We start from the raw sequence: 24,091 nt of genomic DNA, 5'->3' as shown, positions 1-24,091 counted from the left end.
TACATATGTTTGTATGTTTGTTTGAATGTTTGTGTGTATGCATTGTATGTTTTCTTATGTCATTCTGTAATGCTATATGTATATAGTTGTATATAGATCGATTTGGTTTACTTTTGTTTTGTCTCGAAGGTAAATGAATAATCTTTGTTTGTGGCTTAAATTGTCAATAAATATATCAATTTTCACTTTTAAATATATAATTACATACAGTTGTTATTGAACCCTTAGTTCGTGATCTTCTACTGGTCTGCGGCTGTTCCTTAAACATGTACTTCATGGCCAGCAGCCATCCACTCATCCACTCAAAACATTTTCTCTCTTTTTCGGCTCTCTGGCTGCAAGACCTCGTGGAACAAAAACTAAATAAAAATCTAATTAGTGGGTTTTTTGTTTTTGAATAAATAGTTTTTATTGAAAATGATTTTGCGTTTATGTTTTTTTTTAGTTTTTAGTTTTTAGTTTTTGTTTTTCCTTTTGGTAGAATTATACAAGTTGAATGGAAAATACATAAGTATTAAATATTACAGTATTTGGTTGGGTGTGGGCTGGTTGGTTCGTTAGAGGGTATGGAAATGGGAAACTCGAATCACTGATTGGTGGTTAAGGTCAGGGGTTAGGTTAGTTTTGCGGAAAAGGTTGCGGTTCTGTGGCCAAACACAATGTGTGAAAAGTATCTGGTTAACTGGGTCTGGGTCTGGGTCTGGGTCTCTGCAGACGCTGGCACTGCCGAAGCGTATGCAAAACAATTGCTTCAAGCTTTGTGCGAATTGTTGAACCGTTTATCGCTGAATGTCAAATAATATTTATTTCGCTAATAAACTTACTTATTTGATGTTTAAGTTGTGTGTGTGTGTTCGTGTGCGTTTACATAAATTAGACTTAAAAACTATAAAACATAAATGGATTTGTCCAACTAGAGCAAGAGCACAAGGGCACAGCAGAGGGGCTTCCAGTAGAAGCAGTGTGGAAAGGAAGAGGACTGCCTGGGGTACGGGTACATACAAAAGAAAATACTATCAAAATAACAATATAAATTCATTGCAGCTAACTGATTATGTTAAATCAAATGCACTGTGCACATAAGTATGTACGAAGCATATACAAAAGTACACACGTAAAGGTAATAATTATAATAATAAGTCTAATCAAACCACACTCGGGGATTAAATGCCATTCGCATACATATGCATATGTACAATTTCAGTAAATATTATTACACATACACTCAATCCTTAGTTTTCAATGTGGGGGAGATTTGTTTGAGTTTGTTTCCATTGCATTTGATTGGTTTTTGTGTGTGCTGTGAGACATGGCAAAAGTAAAGCATGCTTTTGTGCGCATTGCTTTTTAAATATTTAAACGTTTAAATGTATGTATAAATAAATGCAACAAATTCGTTAAATTACATTAAATCAGCGTTAGGTGAATGTAAATTAAATTGGTGTGTGTCTGTGCGTGTGCGTGTGTGTACTCAGTGTGTTGTGTGTATGCCAGCTAAACCTCTCCTATACACGTAAATTCAACAAATTACAATTTACATACATTGAAACGCATCAATCGTGTCAAGTCAATCAATCCAATCCAATCATTGATGGCTGCTGCTACTGCTTTTTTTTACACAAGCTAGTTATGTAAGTGGCCACATATGCTTTGCGTTACTCTTACTTCTTTTGTTATTTTAGTTTAGTTTTAGTTTTAGTTTTGGGTTTTTGTAAATACAATAGATAGAGATTTATATCCGTTTCTTTTATCTTTAAATTAGACTTAAACTTTAAAGATTTTCTTTAATTACTTTTGTGTGTGTGTGTGTGTGTTTGTTGTTTGTTCCTATGTTTTCCCTTTTGGTTTGTTCATTTTAATGTCATATAATTTATATATATATATATGTATATTTACTTTTGCCCACACGCTTACACGCAACGCAATCAAACTAATTTTTATTTATTTGTTGTGGTTGTTCTTGTTCTTGTTGTTGTTGTTGCTGTTGTTGTGTTTTGTTGAAACTTTTCAAAACTTAGGTCCTAAACAAGCACGACAAATGCAGAGAGCGTTGATGGCATGAATAATTTTAAAGAGAGATTGCAACAGGAAACATTAAATATATATTATTTATATATATATATGTATGTATTTATGTATTTATGTATGTGGCTGCGTGTGTATACATATGCACGCTCCGTATGTATATACGCTCGTTTGGTTTTCGTTTAATAAATACATGAGAAAACTAAGCTACACGTAAATTATGAAATTCTATAAAAATTATTCAGACCAAACAACAACTATGCGACTCTTATGCGTTTTGCTTGTGTGTGTGTGTGTGTGTGTGTGTGCGTGTCATGTCGTACATGTGGCTTGCATAATGCATATGTATGTATGCATGCATGTTTTTATGTATTTATGTAAGTGTGTATGTATTTGTATGTATATAGGAAATGCTTTCAATCAACTGCTTCTCAAATGCTTGTCTGTGGGCATCCGACCACGATCGTATGAGGATCTGCGATCTGCATCTTCATTTGCATTGTGTTATCAGCTTATCTTATCTGGTTCAATATTATAATGTACTTGTTGCATGTTCTCCCATCGTACTCCGGGGATCATCATCATCTGTTCGCTTTTTGTTAAACAAATAAAAGTTCTTTGGGCTTTGCTTGTTGTTGTTTTGTTGGTTCTATCATCGTTGGCTCCTAAATTTTCATTTTGTTTTTTGATCAATGCTGGTGGGTTGTTGTGCTCCCGCGCTGCTCTTTAATACCGTTACGGTGTTCCCTGCTAACGCCCCCCAATCTTCTCCACATCCACATCCACATGTCCTGGCAGCCAGCGGCTGGCTTAGTACAGTCCACAGCCGCGCAGGTTGTTTGCTATGATGACATCGGTGACGGCATCGAACACAAACTGAATGTTGTTGGTATCTGTGGCACACGTCATGTGGCAGTAGATTTCTTTTGAGGTTGATTTGTTTTTCGCTTCGAACTGAGCCTGGATGTATGCAGCCGCCTCACCATACTCCTGTCCACCTGTCCGCCCCCAAAAAGCACAAGAATTAGATTCAGAGTCACAATCAGACTGCACTTTCGGCCACTCACCTGTGTACTCGGGGAAGCAAATTGTCAGTGGACTCTTGCGTATCTTCTCCTCGAACAAATCCTTCTTGTTCAGGAACAATATGATCGAGGTGTCCGTAAACCATTTGTTGTTGCAGATCGAATCGAACAGCTTCAGCGACTCTTGCATGCGGTTCTGAGAGTCAAGAGCAGAGCAAATAGTTTCAGTTGTGGAACCAATAAAGTGCCAGGAACCCTCTCCAAACCTACCGTAGTTTCGTCCTCATGCAACACCTGATCGTACTCGGACATGGCCACGCAGAAGATGATCGCCGTAACATCCTCGAAGCAATGTATCCACTTCTTACGCTCAGAGCGCTGGCCGCCCACATCAAACAATCTGAAAACGATCAAAAAAGGGATTAAACATCTGCAACCATCCATCCATCTGCTGCTTGACACTTACTTAAAGTTGAGATTTTTGAAGGAGAAGTGAACCTCAACGATGCCAGTGGTCTTGACGCGAGTACGCAAGATATCCTGTTCAGTTGGCTGGTAGTCCTTGGCGCCTAACCGATCCAAATCGTCCAGGAAACTGCAAGCAAACAGAGCACACAAACGGCGTATTAGATACAGAAATTTCCGCAGCACCACACATCGCTTGACCAGACAAATGTTTGTCTGTCTCGCCGTCAGCCCTACGGTGCCATGCCATCACGCCAGCCCTCTCGAGTTCTGAGCAAACAATTTAGGCACAGACCAAAGCGCTGAGCAAACAATTAAAAAAGAAAAACCTGCACAAGTCCAGGCCCACAAAAGGAGGCAAGAAATACACATGCAGCAAGCACACAAATGATTTCCATTTGCCTACACTGCGGCAAGAGCAGGGAGAGCGCTTCAAGAACGCCACGTTTATTTCTGGGGCTTTCCTTCAGTGTACGCCACAGATTACATCACATCAGAGCATGAAAGATCTGAATTTGGTTATTCAAAACGATTTTCATTTCCGTTCAATTAGCGTCAAAGAGAAACACAGAGTGGACTGTGGGGACCGTTGCTGGTTCTAATTTCCGTGTCAACAGATGCATGTGTCAGTTATCAAGCTTGGCCACATATACATACATCGATGTGTGTGTGTGTGTGTGTGTGTGTGTGTGTGTAATTAGTTGTATTTGCAGGTTGTGTAATCACTCTAGCTTTAGCCACAATCACCCCCTCAGTCAGTCATCAGTCAGAGTCAGCAGCGGAGGCTGCGTGTTTCTTTTTTTTTGGTGGAGTGCCTCCACCAACAAGTAGGTCGCCCAAGAGCTCCGCAGTGTCCAGCTACAGCTACAGCTTTAGTTCCAGAGTGCTTGTAGCGTCCATTCCAGCATGTATTTTGGCCGTAATTAACGTGAGGCACGCAATGCCTCTTTCTTCAAAAAGGGCAACAGCAATCCCAGACCTGGGCCAAGAGTTGTGATTTCATTTGTTGCCTTGGATCGGACTGCGACGAGTCGTAAATAGTTTTGAAGGTTTTGTTTTCTCTTTCTTTCTCTTGCCGGGATTGGGCCAGGGCGAGGAATCTGCGCTCATTGCGGCTATCGCATGGGATCTCTTGTTGACTTCGTTGGTCAACTGGTTTGCTGCCTAAATTACACGCACAATTGCCCAACAATCGCCGCCAAAGTATGCCCTCACCGATCATATTCATAATATCCGCTGGGCCGAGGGGAACAGCCAGAGAGGCTGCCTGGAATCAATTTGCCGATTCGCCGACTCGCAGTCTGGCAACTCTGCGGCTGGTCGAGGAAATTGGCCAAGTCATGCTCGCCCTGGCATAACACAACGCACCACAACCAACTACAATCGGCATAACATCAACCAGAAGAAGCGACCATTCAAGTGGAAAAGTTTCGCAGAGTCTCGGGACTCGAGCTGGGCTTTGGGCAAGAGCAAAACTGCATAAGCGACTCACTGACCGACCCACCGACCGCATTTCTGTTACAATTTGTTAGACAAACCTTTAGAGAGGTGTCCGAAAACGGATCCAGTTGCCAGCGATTGGGCAATGCCATAGTTAGCACTTGGTAGGCACAGGCAGGCAGAGATCGAGATCTCATCTCATTTAACATGTGCGTCATAAAAGTTTTCTTTCTTTATTATTTTTCGACCGCAGACCCAAACTCTTATGCATGCAACTGTGAGCCCGGAAAATGTGTTGCAATCTAAGGCAGTTGGGCAGGCTGATACGTGTGTGGTATAATGTGGGTAGAGCAGATCTGATGTGCTGATGGGACAGACATACGTAGCCTACATACAAATAAAAGGCGAAAGTGGGCCAGTGTTTAGAACGCTTTCGTACATTTCTGCTGACAAATGCTGCTGCAAATGAAATGGATGCTACAAATTAAATCAAACTAGTAGTTGAAGATCGGCAGGCATATCGAAATATACATATGTATATTCTAAACCGATGAATTCAAAACCAGATACCATAAATAGCACCTGAAGCACCTGAAGCACCTTTTCTGCATATTTTTAGAGCCGTTCAACATCTATTTTGCATCTCTTCCAAGCTGTGAAGTTCACTAACCTAAACTCATTTTCAATTTGGGCATGCAAATGGCTCGTTAGTTTCAGCAAAGTTTCAGTTTTATAATCATTTATTTGCTTTGCATAACAACCCAACTGCAACTGCCCTTTCGCCCCCTCGCTGTCTCTCTGGCTCTCATTAATGTCAATCACGAAAAGTTACAGCTGTTGGGCCCTAATTTTTGCTCTCTGATTAGCAGTATCAAAATCACTTTCAATTTCATTTTGGATTTAATATTTTGTTAAAATAAAAGGCTGGCCAGCGGGTGAGTCGGACGAGCAGCGGCAATTAGCAGAAGCATCTTAAACAACAAAACCAACAAAAGAGCGCCAAAAACGTTGACGCTGGCCAGCGGCAGCAGCAGCAGCAGCAGCAGCAGTAGCAGCAGCGTTGTTGTCGATGACGCGTATAAGTAGACTAAGAAGCCCGACGATCGCGTTTAGTGCATCGCGGTTGGTCTACGAGGCAGCAGCTCCTACTCCAAAAGAGCTCCATTTATAGCTTTCGGTTTCGTGTCGGGCCAAAACAACAAGTTTCGTGCTGCGTGGCAAAGACTTTTGCGAATCTCCCCGTCCGAGTGTGATTTCTGTGTGTGTGTGTGTGTGTCGAGTGGATAATTGGCCAAACAACCAACAATAGAAAACGGCAACAAAAGACGACCGCTCCAGAGTGGCTTTTAGTTGAAAGAAACTCATTCAACTGGCGTGGCAGGCCGTGGAAAACGATTTCAAAGTGTATCATTTCCACGAGGCATTTTCCCACCCCCTGGCCCCCACCGAACTTAATTTGGGTGAGTTCGCGGCGCAAAGGAAAACAAGTTAAAGTCAAATTGCAACAGAGCAGAGAGTGCCAGTGCGAAAGTAAAAATTTGAATATGATTTTCGAGGCAGATTCCGATGCAGATACGATTACGGTTACGGCCACACCTCCGGTCAACACAGAGTCAAAAAGCATTCGCGAAAGTCAATAAATAGTTGGAAAGATGTGTGACATAATCCAGCTGCTGCTGCTGAAACTTTCAGATTCTCCTCATTTAACAGACGAATGCTAATAGAACTGAACGCCTGAGGGGAGACTTTTATTTTCATTTTTGTATTTCGTATTCATTCGAGTGTAACGCAGAGCTCAGAGATGGAGGAGCCTCAGCTGCAGCAGCTGTCTCCCACAGCCTCCAGGCGGCATCAGTCATTCAGCCATCCAGCCCACAGCCCACAGCCCACAGCCATCCAGCCTGTTTCTCCTTTGGCTTGGAACAATGGCCCATAAAAGTCAACGACAATTGCTGCTGCTGCTGCTGCTCTGCTTGACATTTTCTCCTGCACTGCTCGCAGGCGCTAGGATTATCACTCAAGTTCATTATAACCAAACCAACTGGCGATAAAAGCAGCCGCCACCCCATCTGCACACACATCCACACCCACACACAGATAGTTTGGTTGTTGGCACAAGTGCTCAAGGTCGCTTTGCTGCCTGTGTGGCAAGGGCAAGGATAAGCTCCGCTGCTGCTGCTGGAGGATAAACACACATTAAATAAAAGGCAAAGAATAATGGCAAGGGAAAGCGGGGGTGGCAGATTTCCTCTCCATCACATTTTCGGCATTTAAATTATATTATCCTCAGGGAGCAGGCGCAGCTAAAGGCGAAACCATTCCCAGCCAACACTGTTCGATGAAGCACTTGGCGTATGAGCAATATTTTTCTTCATTTGCTGCTCTTTGGCAGCCTTGAGGGCTGGGAGGCCTGCGTCTTGTGGGCGGGAGAGTGCGGCCACAAAATATTAAATATCCAAACCCTTTTCCATAGTATATTCCATGGGAGCCAATTGGGTTTACACTCAACGAGTAAGCACAAGATAAGGGTCAAATACCTTCGGGGTGTGCATGGAAAATGTTATTTAAGTTATAAATGAACTTTTGATAACGAGCAGAAATCATTGCATAAGAAAGAACGAGCTCTGATTTCCATTAATGCCAAATACATCCTTAGATTGTTCCTTTTGTATCCCTTTGGCTGCACTTAAAGTGATTCTGAAGACACTTTGAATGTAGTTAGCTTGGCCCTCCCTCAACTGCGCGCTACTTCAATAGCTCTTCAATTAGCGTGTGTATTTTCTTTGTTTGAAATCACAAATATATTGTATGTTCATGCATTTGTATTTGTGTTGTGGCTTTTGTGGAGTTGTGCACAATTTCACGGTTGGTAGCCCGCCACTTGCCTATTGACTGAGACGATAAAATGGAATGGAATGGAATGGAGTGGAGTGGAATATGCCATAACACAGTGCCCCTTGCTTGTCTCTGCCCCTGCCCCTGCCCCGGCCCACCATTGTCATGTGTACACTCTTGTGTATTCCTCCCCCTGGTACAATCGCAGACTGTTTGTCTTTGCCTGGTTGTGTGGCAACTAGCTTGAACTAAGTGCTGTCATTTCTGATGCCAAGCAGCTAGCAGCAAAGTGGGATTTCATGGAAACTATGGAACAATATTTGCACTTCAACCAAACACCTTCCACTGCTGCCTGAGTGATTCTGTGCAGGGGACTCAATAGGCAGCCTCATTCTCCCTCGAATTGATTGATTCGCCAGCGCAAACAGGGCAAAGCAAATACTTGGAAATGCATTAAAAGTTTGCCGTGGGGGAAGAACTTTGAGAACTAACTAAAACGCAAGCAGAATTTAGTTTCCTTTTGCGGCTGAAACTTGTGGCACTTTCTAGAGTATTTATCTAGAGATTATCGTTCTGCGAAAGAGTATTTGCAGCTTCGTTTTGCTGGCATTTTCCTTTCCTTCTCGTTACATAATATGCAGTATTTTCGCCACAGATTTAAATCAGGAAAGATGTCGAGCTTAAGCAAAACCTCCATTGCCCTGATGCGGCGCTCCACTTACACGGCCTCGGCCACATCGACGTTGCTGCCGCATCCGGGCACTGGGGCGGGTGCGGGCGTGGATGTTGCTGCCCCACCGGATGGCGTGGGAGTGGCAACGGAAATTGAAAAATCCATTGCAAGGCAACGACTGCGACAGGGGCACACGGAGACGGTGCCGGCAAATCAGAACAAATTAAATGTCAGGTAAATGATTTTCTTATTACGAGCTCCGCCTCCCTCTGCTCTTCTCTAATTTCCACTAATTGGCAGCCACATGGCGGTCACTGCAGCAGCAGCAGCAGCAGCAGCAGCCGCAATGGAAAAAGCGACAGCAACCAGAACCGCATCCTCGACAGTCGGTGTGCGGCCCTACTCGGAGGTGCCTGGTCCATATCCTTTACCCCTGATAGGCAATTCCTGGCGCTTCGCACCGCTAATTGGTAAGTCCCTTCAGCCCTTCGGCTCGACAGCTCACAAGAATGCGTCTCTGCCTTGCAGGAACGTACAAGATTAGCGAACTGGACAAGGTTATGCACGAGCTGCATGTCAACTATGGGAAAATGGCCAAGGTGGGTGGCCTGATTGGGCATCCGGATCTGCTGTTCGTCTTTGACGGCGATGAGATACGAAACATATTCAAGAAGGAGGAGGCCATGCCACATCGGTGAGTGACCTGCGAAGTTTATAGAACACTTGTGCAGCTCCTTGAACCAAGGAAAGGGTGGTCGAAGCTTCCACTAGTTTTCAGCACGTTTATTAAATGCGTTGAAATGGGTTGAATTTAATGGGTTTGCAGGGCTGCACATCCACCCCACACACACATGGCCACACACAGTCCGTCAGTCCGTCAGTCAGTCAGTCCGTCAGTCAGTCAGTCATGCATGCGGCCACATGCCCATGCCCATGTGCACGTCCGCGACCGCAGCTCCGCAGTTCCTCAGTTCCTATTTATTTATGCGCATATTAAATGCAGCTCGCCAATTAAATTATTAACAAAATGAAAGAGAATCCCCCCCGCCCACTCTGGGGCCAAATGTCGCACTGTTTGTTTTCTATGACATTAAATTGAGATTAGTGGAAACTTTCACTTCTACGCTTCTGTCTCTATGGGCCTAGGCCTAGCCAGTCGCAAAATAACAAACCAAAACACAAACGTTTCGCGCAGTTGTTTTTGCTTCAATGAAATAAATAAAATAAGCAGAAAAACGATAGAGGATGGAAGACAACAAGCAAACGAAAGTCACACACAGAGATCGGCAAATATGCTTACAGCATTGATAAAGCTTTCTTTTTCTCTCCCATCGAGTGTGTAGCTCCATGGATCTCCATGGCCATGAACCAAATTTAACATGTTACGTTTCCAACAGTCTATGGACCGACTGCCCTGCCCCGCCCGCAGCTGCTGCTGCCACAAATCAATACAGAAATAGCGAATCGCAGACGGCGCAGAAAGCAAACAGTTTTTTTTTAGCTTTTTAGCCAAGTCATCATGAAAATGGCTGAAAAGAATCGCTAATAGATTGGACATGAGACAACATTAACGTAATGCGCAAACACTAACCCCAGCCGCGAATTGTCATTGCCCCGACTTGAGAGATTGATGAATGGAGCAGACCCCCCGGCGAAGAAGAAGTGTGAAACTAGCCAACGACAGACGGCCACTGCCTGCCTCAGTGCCTCACTGGCCTGCTGGCTTACTGTCCCACTGACTGACGCACTAACTGATTGATGAAGATATTTCACTTTAGGGTTTGTCCGAGCATCCGACAGAGGCGTGAACTTTTATGGCGCTCATAAAACCCGGGGAGGAATGTGATTTGCTTGTGGGAAAAACTATACAAAAACGGTGGCCCAGCTTAGCCCATGGTTAGTGACAGTCTTGGGGTCTCACAGACTGGTTTTCTCAGACTCGTTTTGTAGGGAATACTTGCAGGAATTGCCAGCACACTTTAGCATATAATACATGGAGTTCTGCCTCTCTTTTCCGGCTTTGCCATTAACTCGCTTTGCCACAGTTCGATGAATAAATATTCAAATTAGGCTGGAATGAATCCAGTTTGAGATGCAATTTCCGGTCGGTGGCCCAAACACCATCGAAGATTTTTCACCATTTCAAAATGAGACCAACAAACAGACACTGTCAGTCGTCACTCGTCACTCCAGAGAGGGAGATCTGTCATAATACAAGTCCAACTACGAGTATGCTGTTGCAGTGGCAACCCGCCTAGGGCGTAAGCCAAAAGCCAAAAGCCAATAACTACGCTGCTTCTTTTATTTATTCTGCGACATGCGAGTAGAGGACAAATATCATGCAAATATTGTATGCTGAGAGCCTGAGAGCTGGGGGCGGGCCCTGTCGAGAAATCGCTTCATTTCGTGCGTATTTTAGTAGGAAATTTGTGTTTGATGTTGTCGTCGCCGGTCTGTCTGCACGCAAGGGCAGCCCGGCAGTCGTCCGTCCTTGTCCTCAGAGAGGAGGCCAGAAGCCTGCTCATGTTGCCCATAAATGTGTGCATACATATACAATTTTTCTCCGTCTCGTCTCGCTCTCGCCACAGACCCTCGATGCCCTCGCTGCGCCATTACAAGGGCGACCTGCGACGCGATTTCTTTGGCGATGTGGCCGGCCTAATTGGCGTGTAAGTAATATGCTTATATAGCGAATATTGCGGCATAGCACACAAAAACATACATAATTAACCCTAAACAGGCACGGACCCAAGTGGGAGGCCTTCAGGCAGGAGGTGCAGCACATCCTGCTGCAGCCACAAACGGCCAAGAAGTTCATTCCGCCGCTGAACGACATTGCCAGTGAATTTATGGGCCGGTAAGTCGTCCCGTTCCATTCTCAGCCCTAATGCCATCTACATTTCTGTCTCTGTTGCAGCATTGAGGCGATGCGCGACGAAAAGGACGAGCTGCCATCCAATTTCCTGCACGAGCTCTACAAATGGGCCCTGGAATGTGAGTTCTACAAATAGTTTCGCTCTCTCTCTCTCTCTCTCTCTCTGCTGATCCTAACGAGTGTCTTGCCTTGCAGCTGTTGGACGCGTCTCGCTGGACTCGCGCCTGGGCTGTCTCTCGCCGGAGGGCAGCGAGGAGGCCCAACAGATTATCGATGCCATCAACACGTTCTTCTGGGCGGTGCCAGAGCTGGAGCTGCGTATGCCGCTGTGGCGCATCTACCCCACCAAGGCCTACCGCAGCTTTGTCCGTGCTCTGGATCAGTTTACAGCGTAAGCCTGCGACTCTCCACTGTCTCTCTAGCCACTCACATATCAAATCATTGTAGAATCTGCATGAAGAACATCGCCCAGACAATGGACAAGGCGGAGGCAGACGAGGCCAGAGCGCTGCCCAAATCCGAGGCGGACATTTCCATTGTGGAGAGAATTGTGCGCAAGACGGGCAACCGCAAGCTGGCCGCTATCTTGGCACTGGATTTGTTCCTCGTCGGTGTCGACACGACATCGGTGGCCGCCTCCTCGACCATATATCAGCTGGCCAAGAATCCCGACAAGCAGAAGCGCCTCTTCGAGGAACTGCAAAAAGTGTTCCCACAACGCGAGGCGGAGATCAACCAGAACGTTCTCGAACAGATGCCCTATCTGCGGGCCTGTGTCAAGGAGACGCTGCGGTAAGCCTGCACTGATTGCTGTTCGTTTCTGGCTGCTAATCCTTGTCCCGTTCGGTGCCCTTTCGTAGCATGCGTCCCGTGGTGATTGCGAATGGTCGCAGCCTTCAGTCGGATGCGGTCATCAACGGCTATCACGTACCCAAGGGCGTAAGTCTTCACTGCACCGTTATGGCAACAGCTCCATGCCACTTCACAGTCCAACTTTTATCTTTCAGACGCACGTCATCTTCCCCCATCTGGTGGTGTCCAATGATCCCGCATACTTCCCAGAGCCTAAGCGCTTCCTGCCCGAGCGTTGGCTCAAACAAACAGCTGCCGCGGCAGGTGAGTGCTCCCATTCCTACGTTGCCCACTCGTTGCCCGCTGCTAATCCGTTTGGCTCTTGCAGTTGGTTGCCCCCACGCCGGGCACAAGATTCATCCGTTTGTCAGTCTGCCCTTCGGCTTTGGTCGCCGCATGTGCGTGGGTCGTCGCTTTGCTGAAATTGAATTGCACACGCTGCTGGCCAAGGTACAGTCCACCCAGTGCAGGATACATGCCACCATTTAATGCCATTTCATCTCTGCCACAGATCTTCCGCAAATACAAGGTCTCCTACAGTTCCGGGGAGTTTGTGTATCGCGTCAATTCCACATACATTCCGCAGTCCCCGCTGAATTTCAAGCTAACCCTGCGGGAGGATTAAGCCAGACACTGCCTGGCACGGATGTCCCTCAACGAGTAAGAGACACGTCGGTTGTGTGACATTTACAGTCGTGGCACTCTTTCGACGTTGTGTTTAATTAAGCAAATGTACATAAAGTCCAACAAGCACTTCCAACATTTCGCATCTAGCTGAATAAATCGTGTAAATATAAGCCCTAAGAATAAGTGTAAATATGTATCCGAACCCGACTAACTTTTGGTCTAAAATAAAAACAGCAACCAGTGCAGTCAGTCATTAATCATTGAGTGAGTTGGAAGGGGCGTAGACTGTGAAAGTTATTTAGGTTGCCACAACTTTGATTAATTATGTGCCCAAGATCAACGCGACTGAAGCCAGACTCGTGCGATAATTGTGAAATTATAAAATAATTTGTCTAAAGTGTGTCTGTCCTTGCTGGCTGCCACAACAGACAAATAAATGTTGCAAATTTGCAAAAGAATTCCAGGCAGAACTATCAAATATTTGGCTTTGGGCCAGGGGCCAAGGCAACATAAGAGTATTCTATTACATAAAGATGGAAAAACTTTGCACAAAATCACGTAATCGTGTTGGACGTATGCAGGTTTGTAGATCGTTTGAAAAGTGGGTTGCACGTGTGTGTTTGAGGCAGGGGATATTCCTGCATGTGGTACTCACTATTTAGCGGAATCATTCAATTGGTATTCGTTGCTGCGCGAGAAGCACTCCTGGACGCCTGTGTCCTGCCAGAGACGCTTCATGGCTGCCAGCAGCTCCTCTGAGAAGGGTTCGGTGTCGTGCATCCGCTGGCATACGTCGAACACCATTTTAGCATCGCTCTGTAAGTCAAAGGAGGAAGCATTAGTCTGTGCGGACGGTGTGGGGTCTCTGCTCTGGGTCTTACCTCCCGCTCATTATTGCTATACTGAATACTTAGGGTTGGCATCGCTCGCAGTATGGCAACTAATGATTGTATTGTGTTGCTGTAGACAACCGGTCGATATTGTTTAAAGTCCTCCGCAGTGAAGCCGCTCTCGTGAATGATTTTCATCTGTTTGACTATTGTGCTCTTTCCCGACTCGCCGGCGCCTAGAACGGAATAGAGGATTAGAGCAAAGATACAGATGTAGAGGGAGAGAGAGAGAGAGAGAGTGAGTGGGAAGAAGGTATTATTCAGATATATCAGGGGCATTGCAACTGCGCCTGATTAAAATCGCTGACGCAGTTCTTAAAGGGGTCGCTGCAAATATTTATGTAGGGGGCAGTTCTCTAGTAGTTCTCGAGCACCACTAAATGTCTGTGCTTTGTATTCCTCAAGTAGAGCTTAATGGCCTTTGAACACAGGCAAACACACACTTGGGCATCTCTTGGGACATCATCATCATTATCATTCCCCATCATCAATGTATCAACTCGAGTTTGCCGTCGGGCAAAGAAAAAGAAATGAGAAAAAATCAACCAAAGAACTGGAGAGGGCCATGGATGGACAGGGGCATCCTACCACATTCTGACATATAAAAGGCAAACAAAGGATTAATTGTTGCCGCCCCTGGTCAGTTCTGTGTGTGTCTGTTTCGATGTCTGTTTCTGCTTACTGTTTCTGTTTCTGTTTCTGCTCAATGACCCACGATGACTGAAGGATTTTCCAGCTGCGCACTCTTACACAAATTTCCATATAATTGAATGCAATTTGTTAATTGAGTGACTTCTGAGTGGATTTTGCACTCAAGTTAAGCACAAACACAGCCGTCGAACATGTAAATGAGGACAAAACAGAAGCATCCCAAAGAGATAAAAAGTCATCTCAGACAGCTAAAGATGAGCCCCGATTTGTCTTAAAATTTCAGAGGCCAAAACTCTTTATTCAAATACAAATGAAGGCCCATTGGACTCTTTATTGTATGTTGTAGGATCGTTATCCTTGCACTGTTGGCAATAAAAAACACTCCCATATCCAGCCGATTCCCGATTAAACACTTCCCCAAAGGTTCAATGTCCCAGCACTTGAAAGTACTCCAAAGCACAATCAAAAGTACAGAATAGATCAGAGAAACGAGAACTTTTCTCATTCCAAAACGGGGAACTACAATCGACACAAGAAGCGATAGAATGTTTAGATTTGAAGTGAAATTTTCGTGAGTTGTTTATGGCAGATCGAAAAGGAAGACAGCGGATCGAGGGGGAGCACCTGAGATTAATGTTTTGTTTGTGTGGCAATTGAAGGCAAAGTGCTTACTTTTAATGATTTCGTGGATTGCAGGAAAATACAAGATCCATGCAGAGAGCAAAGGGAAACAGAGAAAGAGAGAGTGAGAGCAGACAGGGGACGGATACTCGGACATTGTACGTATTTACGTACTCTGTTCTTGTTTCTCCGATTATTATTATGAATTCTACGATGCGCGCAGGAAAAACTTTTTTAAATAAACATTTCCAGTGGCCTCTGGCACACACACACAGCCAGCCACACAGAACATACACAGAGACAACCCGCAGTGGGTGTTGCTTGAGTAGCAGAAGCCGAAAAATTAACATTTTCCATACAGCAAAACACACGCAAAACTGTCAGAAATTGAAATCTTTACCAACCCTCTCCCTCTGGGCACTCGGGTCGAAGAGGAAATTAAATGAAATACACACAAAATTGTACGAGTAAACACCAAAAAGTGCAACACATTGGCCAGCGGGGGGAGGGACAGGGACCGGGACCAGGGCCAGGGAGTGGGTTAAGCAGAGACATGTGCCCGATATGCAGGCGAATATATTTTCATGTTTGCATGTCTGAATATTACTCATGATCCATGAGTAAGCGCAAATCATCCAAATGAATGCAAATTCCCTGCATTATCAGTCTAAATTTGGTCAAATTGTGGTTCAATTTATTGGGAAAAGCTAAAACCGTTTCAACATTATTCTTTCCCCAAGGATTTCCGAGCTGAATGTGGTCCAATCTATTTGCAAAACTCCCCCACAGATGATGTACAAGCCCTGCCCCATGACCTTGAACTAAGCTGACCGTTTGCACAATTATATTATTGTGATTATTAAATTTATTGCATCTACGTTGTGCCATAATTCACAGGCAGGCCGGAGGAGACAGCCAGATGGAATGGCACCTGCAGCCAAGAATCGATACTATGAGAATTGGCGGGCCATGCAGGAGAACAAACTGCCATCTAAGGATAGAGTGCTCATTGTGCAATTAGCAGTTCATCAATCTATGATTCATATATGCGAACATGAAGGAGAAGGAGTAGAAAAAACAGAACAGAGCCAGAAGTAAATAAGAGAAAATTATAGATACTCATGTCCCCTTTCTTCGGGAGTTGATTGGGTTGTTCTATATTTGGGGGAAAGGTTTTCGAATCCAATTTAATCTACTCCATTTCATTCCAAATGTCATGGATTATGATGGCACACTCTCAGTGGCAGCCACTAAGTATGCTTTACTAATTATAGCCAGAGCTCGAATCAAATATTCATTGCATTGTCCATTTGGGAGTCTTTTTCCAGCACAAACACCCGCACCCACACCCACACCCACACCCATACCACGAACCACGCACTCACCCAACAGCAGCAGTTTAATGTCCTTTGCCGCCTGTATGCCATCCTCCTTGAGGTTTCGCTCGATGAGGCGACTCCTGGCGGCTGCGGCTCGCTCCTCGGCAGACTGTGCGCAGCCCATGGTGCGTATTGCCTCGACGCAAAACGTTTTGAAGGTCGTTTGGTATCGGCCAACTCAATGGCCGACTACGTTGCCAGCGAAGAAAAACAATGTAGGGTCGCGAGGAAAGCCAACAACTAAAAACAACTTCAAAGCGTATCCACAGGGATAAAGACTGAACCTTCTTCTGCTTTTGTGCTACAAAATGTTTTATTTCTGCTATTTTTATGCACTTTTTCAATGTTATTGTTGTGTGTGTGTGTGTGTGTGTATTTTTTCACTGTTTCGATTCGATTTTCACTGTGAGAAGCGGGAGTTAAGTGACATAAGCCAACACAGTTCAGTTCAGTTTGTTTGGTTTCTTTCTTTGCTTTTTGCGCATTTGTTGATCCACGCGGATGCTGCAGGCGACTGCTATCCGCTGTCCGTTACCCGATTGGGTCCCAGCCAACGCCAAACTCTAATTGTAAACTAAAAATCCGCGTGTCCGAGGCTGGGAAATTACCAGAGGAAAAAGGTAACTATCTACTCGCTTGCATTTGTGGGAAATTTGTTTTTTTTTTTTCCTAGAAAAGTTCTACTCAGCGAGAGAGAGAGAGAGAGAGAGAGAGTGTGAGATGGAGAGAGAGCTAAAGAGCAATGGAAGCGCGAGTGTGAAAGCTTTCGCCAAGTGCTTTCTGAGCCCAGGGGAAAAGTACAATTAAGGAATAAAATCCAAGATTTCAGTTTTTTTGATTAGCGCAAAATCATGTTGCGATGCAGATATCTCCACACATACACATACACACATATGTACATATTTATGTACGAGTCCATATGCAAGGACCATGTGTCGCAGTAAAAATGCAAAAATCAATAAATTACTCGACGAGTATTTCCGCCATTTATCGCGTTTCTATTTTGCGGGAATATCGGCAGTTGGTGTTCTCGATTATGGTGTGTGTATGTTGGATATTTGCACAATTATACGAGCATGCGGGAAGTATTATTGAGAGCTCCATTGTTTTTTTTGCCTCTCACATCAACACGCTCTCTGCCCCGTGTTGTGTGCTCCCCTTGCCTGCGCGGGCTGTCTTACAAGTGGCCATAAACAAGCACACACACACACACACAGTGGGCACAGTGTACAAGGGTACAGAGATCGCGAGGGGATGGGCCTGGAAAATGGGCACATGCTGACGCAAAGCAACGAAAGGGGCTAAGAGGCGGTCCGATTGTTTGGTTGTTTCGCCCAAATTGTGAAAAGCACAAGCAGAAACTTTTTCTTTCTTTGTACATTTCGTGTTCCAGCACGCAAAATGATTCATGATTCATACGGGTGCGAAATTGGTGCAGGAAAATAAAAGCGAAAATTCAATTCTATTGGCCCCCCTGCATCGTTCTTTGAGTTCATCAACAAATTTAAGCGCCAAACTGAACTGCTGTTGGTATTTTTGGGTACACGAATATCTTCCAACAAAAATGTTTCACAAATTGCCAAAAAACTGAAGAAAATAACGTCTTTTGGCTAATACGAACACATCACAGAACTAGAGTTAAACGATTATTTGCATTGGGCAAAGCTTTGTGGCGTTTCGTGTGGTTTTGTTTCGCGTGTGCGTGGAATACGCTCTCGAAACTGCCAACTGGCTGGAGCTGGATGATTGAACTAACGGAACTGGACTGCGCCTGGATAAACGAGAGTGGCAACGGAGCCGCCCTAGAACAGCAGCGTACGCAATGGGAAGAAGCTTTCCATTCGAGTACACACACATTACTCAATGGTTAAGGAAAGCTCCCGAGAGAGGGCGAGAGAGAAAGAGAGCAAGTGCATGCGCAGCTTGTGCATATGCAAGATGGAAGACTGGAAAGGAAAGTACAAAAGTGAGAGAGAGAGACAACTGCCGCACGGAGTTTGCGCTCTCCGTGGACATGGGCTAGGGAGCAGCGAGTACGAGGAAGACAAGGACAACCACCTCAACGAGAGCGCCCACGCGAGCGTGTCATTTCTCCTTTTTTGTGCTTTTTTCCTATTGCTTTTTTTGTTAAAGGCAACTTAAAGTGGCTTTGCAGTTTGAATGGTGACAAGCAACGCGCCCCCGCCCCAACCCATCACCTCGCACACAATTAAGTCAGCGGCTTTCGAGGAGCTCTGCCACGTTTATGGGCCAAAAGCAAAAAGCATTAGCACAAAACGATTGGAAAGGACCGACCATTCAAAGACCAGCTCCTTCGTGCAGCCCTGCAGCAGCCGGAAAACGAGAATCCAGAATCGAATGTTAAAAGTGGGAGGCGGAACATATCCATCCATACAACAATGGCATTGATTTGCCCGATAGCCCTATGGCATTCTGTCATTGCAGCACTGATTGAATATTCCCGGACCGGCGACGTCAGGAGCGCTTGATTATGAGTAAATCAATTAATGGTTCAATAAAGAAAGCCATTGAGCCGCAATTAGAGCTGCCTCGGCATCAACAAAGAGAGGAAGAAAGACAGAAAGGGGGAGAGAGTGTACAGCAATTATTTTGAATTAATTGTGCAGTATTGCCATGAATCAATGCGAGTTCTAATGGAATTCTCACTCTCTTTTCGATGGAATGGGATTGATTTAGGATATGCCTGCGATTATATCTTATTTATGCAACGAATGTCCTTGATTTATATTGCATTTTTAGTTGAATTTGCAATACCAGAAACATCCCAAGTGCATTTGCTGACCACAGGTTGACCTCAGGTGGCACTTAACATTTCTGGGAATGGGGTTAACTGCACTTCCTTTTAAACTTTTGTATGCTAATTTGCCATCCAATTAAACTCTGATATCCCGAATACACTGGAAGTCATACTCAACACCCACCCGCACACGTATTTTCCAAGAATTTTTCAACAATTCAACAATGCGATAATTGCCTTGTGTCCCTGTGTCCTGACGCCGAAGGAGGGATTTGGTTGGGGAAAGGTGAGTAAACGGGTAATTGGCATTGGCAAATGGCGTGACAGAAAGAAAAGGCCAAGAAGGAGAACGAAATGAATGTGTGTTCCGTACTAAAAGGGTTTCCAGCACAACCGTACACCCCACTACCACCCCCCGTCTTTAACGAGCTTAATTGAATTATCATTTTGCGAATTCGAATATGGACCAAATCGGTGTGGGGCTGACGGGATGCCCTGCACTGAAGGCACCACAAACGAAAAAAAAAATTGAAAACAATGAATGGGAAAATGTAATTATTGAATGAATTGTGTTCCAGCAGACGCGACACGGCCCCACAGCAACAATGGATGAGGAAGAGGGACTGGTGGATGAGTGGCAGGAACCACAAACCGCAGCCAACGGCAAACAAATTGACAAGTTTTTTTTTATCACGCGAACTCTTCGCTGAATGACAGCGTACGGACAGCGGGCAAAGTGGAGCACTTGTGCACTTGTCGCATGAAATAGCTCTCTGATGGAACACAATTTATACTACGTCCGTCCACCCATTGCCGCTGCCGGTGCTGCTGGCAATGCCGTGCCATAACGGGGGTCCCAGGTCGCCGGGCCTTTTGCCACTTGCGACGACATTTGACTCTGCTCAATTAAGTTCGATTTGTGTTGTATTTGGCATCTTTTGTAGTTTATTTAACAGCCGTTCTACGGGCATTTGCATTTGTATTGTAGCTATGCTATCGATCGGAACAGCAGCCACATGAAAGTGTGCCCCACTTTGGTTTGTTTAAATATGACCCGAAAATTAATTGTTTTGCTTGGATGGACAGACAGCTGTGATATGTGGGGGGAATGCTGTGGGTATTCCATGTAGTCAAAGTCCTTTCAAGTTTGTTCGAGACACGATTCATACTTGTATCTAAATATGTCTATGTCACGGCATAATGCAGTTCAACACTCTGTGCATCGTTGTTGCCACACCAGTCGGCCGCTAGAAGCAACAAATGGGAGAACAAACAAAGCAACAACCAACAAATGCTGCTTCCTCAATAACCTTTGGCTTGAAATTATGCCTCGAGTGGGATTTCTTTTAAACTTCCGCTTTGCTGTAACGTGCACTTGGTGGTGGCACACACCCACAACCCACAAGTCCTGTACATGTCGTTCCCTTCCGTGCGGTCCCTTCCTTCCTGGCCATTGTTTCGTTAGTGTTTCCTGGCCGCCATTCGATGCTTCCGCCTGCCACTCCACAACCACCCCCCAGCGACACTCGTCCTTGCTGTGTCCCAGTGGTGCAACATGAGCTGCAATCGCTGTATGCACCTACTTGTTTTCTCCTCCTCGTTGCTGTTGTTTGGATGCTCCAAACTTTTGCCTGATTGCACAGAACACAGAATGGAGCAACAGCCACGGTAGGCAGTGGGAGAAATAATGCTAGTGTTTCTGCTCCAACCGAGAATTGGGAATAAACTAATTCCAAAATGATTGCAGAAGATCAAACTTGTTTGCCCTCATGTTTCATGATACTTTTACAACTATTTAGTCTGCAAAATGTATTTCTTGCTAGTGTTTCTTTCAGTGCAGAAGAGACACAAGTCGTTGTTGCAGCTTTCGACTCTCTTTCCATCTTCCTTTCTTCGTGTCTTGTTTCTGTTTTTGGGCGGCTGGCGGCAGATTAAATGGCATTAACTGGCATTTCAATGTCAGGGGCCCAAACCTGGTTAACCAACCCACACACACACACTCTTGTGTATGCATGTGCAGTGGTTTCAATGTCAAGTGGCGTCGATTGCCACCACTCGCTGGCGGATGCTTGCAACGCGGCTAAGGCTAAGGCTGCGGATGCGGATGCAGCTAATGCCGATGCCGATGCCGTTGCCGATGCAGCGACACTTGAGGCGAGGGCACAGCGCCAGCGCCGCCACATGGCTCCTCGAAAGTGTTTAGTCTTCACACTTGTCTAGCCCCAAAAGCAGATGCAACTGTTGCTGTTGCTGCTGCTGCTGCTGCAGCTGTCCGCACAGTGGTTCGTGACATCCATCCAAGTCGTAAAAGTAATTCGACATGCAACCAGATGAGTTGACCTAAATGCGATGTGCCCTGTAGCCGGGTTTTGTGGTTTGGCCTTGGCCAAAAACACGCCAAGAATAGTTTTGTCATGGCATTGATGCATCATCCGTGTCAGGTGATAAACGTTTTGGGTGAATAAATACCAAGGGCAAGGATTTGTAGGGAGAGATCTGCCTATTCGTTCTTTATATTTTTTTATTCTTTCACCTCACTATACACAAAAATGCACCTCCTGCCCACTGTACGCAGTGAAAGTGCGCGATAAATATTGCCCCATCTATCAGCACATAAAACCGAAAATATAATTTTCCAGCGAACTCAAGGGCCTCGAAATCTCGGATTGATAAAGGGCAATTTCCATTAGAGCATTGCCGCATTACCGGAAAAGGTAAATTGGGGGAGAGATGGGGGGTAATGTGGAAAACGCATTTCCTTTGCACTTACCCAGCAGCAGCAGCTTGATGTCCTTGGCCGCCTGGATGCCATCCTCCTTGAGGTTCTTCTCGATCTGTTTGGACCGTTGTATGGCAGCGCGCTCTTCGGCGGAGGTAGTGCAGCCCATTGTGATGGCTCTGATGGTGATTCCTGATGATTGGCTGATGTTTGTGCTGATGTTGCTCCTCCTGCACTGCTGCTCGTCGGATTATTTTGGGGTGGAATGGAGGATGGGCGACTAAGAGTAGGCGATTTTCCGATTCACGATTTCTCTTATGAGAACATTTACTTATGTATTTAGGTATGTACAATTTTACAGTTCAGCTGAAACGGAATTTGGAATTGTTTGCAATGGGAAAAGACACTACCATCATCATCCTCGTTATCATCATCAACGTCGTTGTTGTCGTTATCCCATAAACAATCTCTAATGAACGGACAGGTCAGACGCACGGAACGGCATGACTCACACACGCACACAGTGACGTGACCGGACGGGGCAGCAGACAAGGACGACGCGACACGACACCACTGTATGGATGGATGTGGCGGGATGTGTGCCACTCTTTTTGGCCGCCACTGTCTCGGCTGTCCAATAGGGCGCGCACTGCTGCTTACAGTGGTGGTGTTGCTTTTGTTGTTATCAGCTCTCTCGGTCACAGAGCGCCGAGGCAAAAACAACGATAGCTGGCCAATTTGCATATGGTCGGAATATACGAAATGCAGAATATATACACAAATATATGTATATATGGAAATAATTCATCAATCTTATCAGTGCTATTGGGGGTGGGGTGGTGGCTATCTATCGCCAGATCGGTAGATATCAACGATGGTGCCAGACGAGATACGGATACGGAGATACTGAGATACGCGGGGCTGCTTGGTAATTTATCATGTAAATGAATTAAGCACTGGAATAGAGCTCTCTATACAGAGTCCTGCTAGGGGCATTTTCCTGCTCCCTATTTTTTTGCTCTTGTTCTTTTTTTCGTGTTTTTTTTTTGCTTTTGGCTGTTCTGTGTGTATGTATTAGGCGAGGGCGTAGGCGGCGGTTGCCGGCTCTACAGGCGGATGGGTCGAGTGTCTGTGGGTGGGGACGGGGAACGCGATGGATGATTCGATGCTGCGGGGTGTGAAAAAGCAGCGCTTTTCGCCATCAATTCAATTATGCAGAAAATACTGTAGTTTTATGCGTTTTTTATGCAAACTCGACATGGACTTGCGTGGGTGCGCCGCCGCCTGCCCAGGCCTAGGGTGGTGGGGTTCTGCTGGCTGGGTGGTGTTTCGTATACATTTTCATTTAGCTCACGCTCACGCACACACTACGCACTCTCACGGGCTGCACAGGCACACAGGCTGAGCCGAGCCCACACCCCACCACCCCCCGTGGGAGGTAAAGCATTTTCCACCGCCGCAGTTCCAGCGCCGTATACACACAACACTTGCACACGAGCAGAGAGCAGAGCAGAAGAGCACCCTGCACCCTTCTACCACACGCTCTCCTCTTCCACAGCGTTCTTTGCTTTTTCAACGCATTTGGGGCGTTCGATGCACACACACTAGCTGATCGAGACAATTACCGTTGCACTGTGGAGCACTGCACTTTATTTATTCCTCAATAACTAATAAATCAAACTTTTCCAGTGCGAAAATTTTCCTGCCTCTCGCTCCGCCCGCGTCGGTTAACATAACAATAACATGGGTTTCCTCCACTACTTAACAGCGATTGAACAGCCTGCAAATAGTCATCACACTCGTGTTAAATGGCGTTCGGTGTACACATTTATGTTAACAGAGTTTTTAGACTCCAGAACAGCTGTTCTTTGTTGTTATGCAGCACTGTGCTACGAACTCGTGAGCTTTCCAGCACTGCCTTGATATGAACTATTTTTTAAATAATGTCGCGCCAAATCCTGGAAAACCTTATACATTTCTGAATACCGTCAAAATTAAGGCCAGGACACAATAACGGAATATCGGTATACAATGATGTATTTCATAAATAAATTAAACGAGTGTATATTATTAAAACTACTATACGGCAGGTTTATTTTTCAAGAGGTATATTTCGGTATGTATTTAAGAAGCTGATTTTTCATTGGAAATATTCTATCTGCTTCACCTTCCTTGAATCAGGAATGGAATTATAATCCTATAAAGATATGTCATGAAAATTAACCAATCCTGTGGAGAATTAACAGATAATTCGAG

At 45.3% G+C, this 24,091-nt stretch overlaps 2 protein-coding genes across 3 annotated transcripts; one reads left to right on the top strand and one right to left on the bottom strand.

The window, feature by feature from the left end:
- Window positions 1-445: 445 nt before the first annotated feature.
- Window positions 446-23,590, bottom strand: LOC117591837 (G protein alpha o subunit). 2 transcript variants are annotated; one of them, XM_034285201.1, is made up of 8 exons: window positions 23,461-23,590; window positions 21,887-22,201; window positions 13,699-13,883; window positions 13,473-13,633; window positions 3,517-3,645; window positions 3,321-3,450; window positions 3,093-3,246; window positions 446-3,023 (listed from the first exon to the last, which is right to left on the bottom strand). In XM_034285201.1, exons 2-8 carry the CDS (start codon window positions 22,002-22,004, stop codon window positions 2,836-2,838), a joined length of 1,065 nt encoding a protein of 354 aa, XP_034141092.1. In that variant the 5' UTR covers window positions 22,005-22,201; window positions 23,461-23,590; the 3' UTR covers window positions 446-2,835. The 2 variants fall into 2 exon arrangements, with proteins under 2 accessions (XP_034141092.1, XP_034141094.1); XM_034285203.1 differs by lacking the exons at window positions 21,887-22,201; window positions 23,461-23,590 and adding an exon at window positions 16,365-16,641.
- On the top strand, window positions 6,090-13,062 carry LOC117591836 (probable cytochrome P450 49a1). Its single transcript, XM_034285200.1, has 13 exons — window positions 6,090-6,415; window positions 8,446-8,697; window positions 8,764-8,933; window positions 8,992-9,157; window positions 11,052-11,132; window positions 11,204-11,320; window positions 11,381-11,457; window positions 11,534-11,729; window positions 11,786-12,130; window positions 12,199-12,277; window positions 12,346-12,454; window positions 12,519-12,640; window positions 12,702-13,062. Exons 2-13 carry the CDS (start codon window positions 8,462-8,464, stop codon window positions 12,813-12,815), a joined length of 1,812 nt encoding a protein of 603 aa, XP_034141091.1. The 5' UTR covers window positions 6,090-6,415; window positions 8,446-8,461; the 3' UTR covers window positions 12,816-13,062.
- Window positions 23,591-24,091: the final 501 nt, after the last annotated feature.

Source organism: Drosophila guanche, unplaced genomic scaffold (assembly GCF_900245975.1).
Source record: "Drosophila guanche unplaced genomic scaffold, DGUA_6, whole genome shotgun sequence".
NCBI classification, from domain to species: Eukaryota; Metazoa; Arthropoda; class Insecta; order Diptera; family Drosophilidae; genus Drosophila; species Drosophila guanche.
Note: the sequence above shows the minus strand (reverse complement) of the source record. Positions and strands in the feature narration are given on the sequence as shown.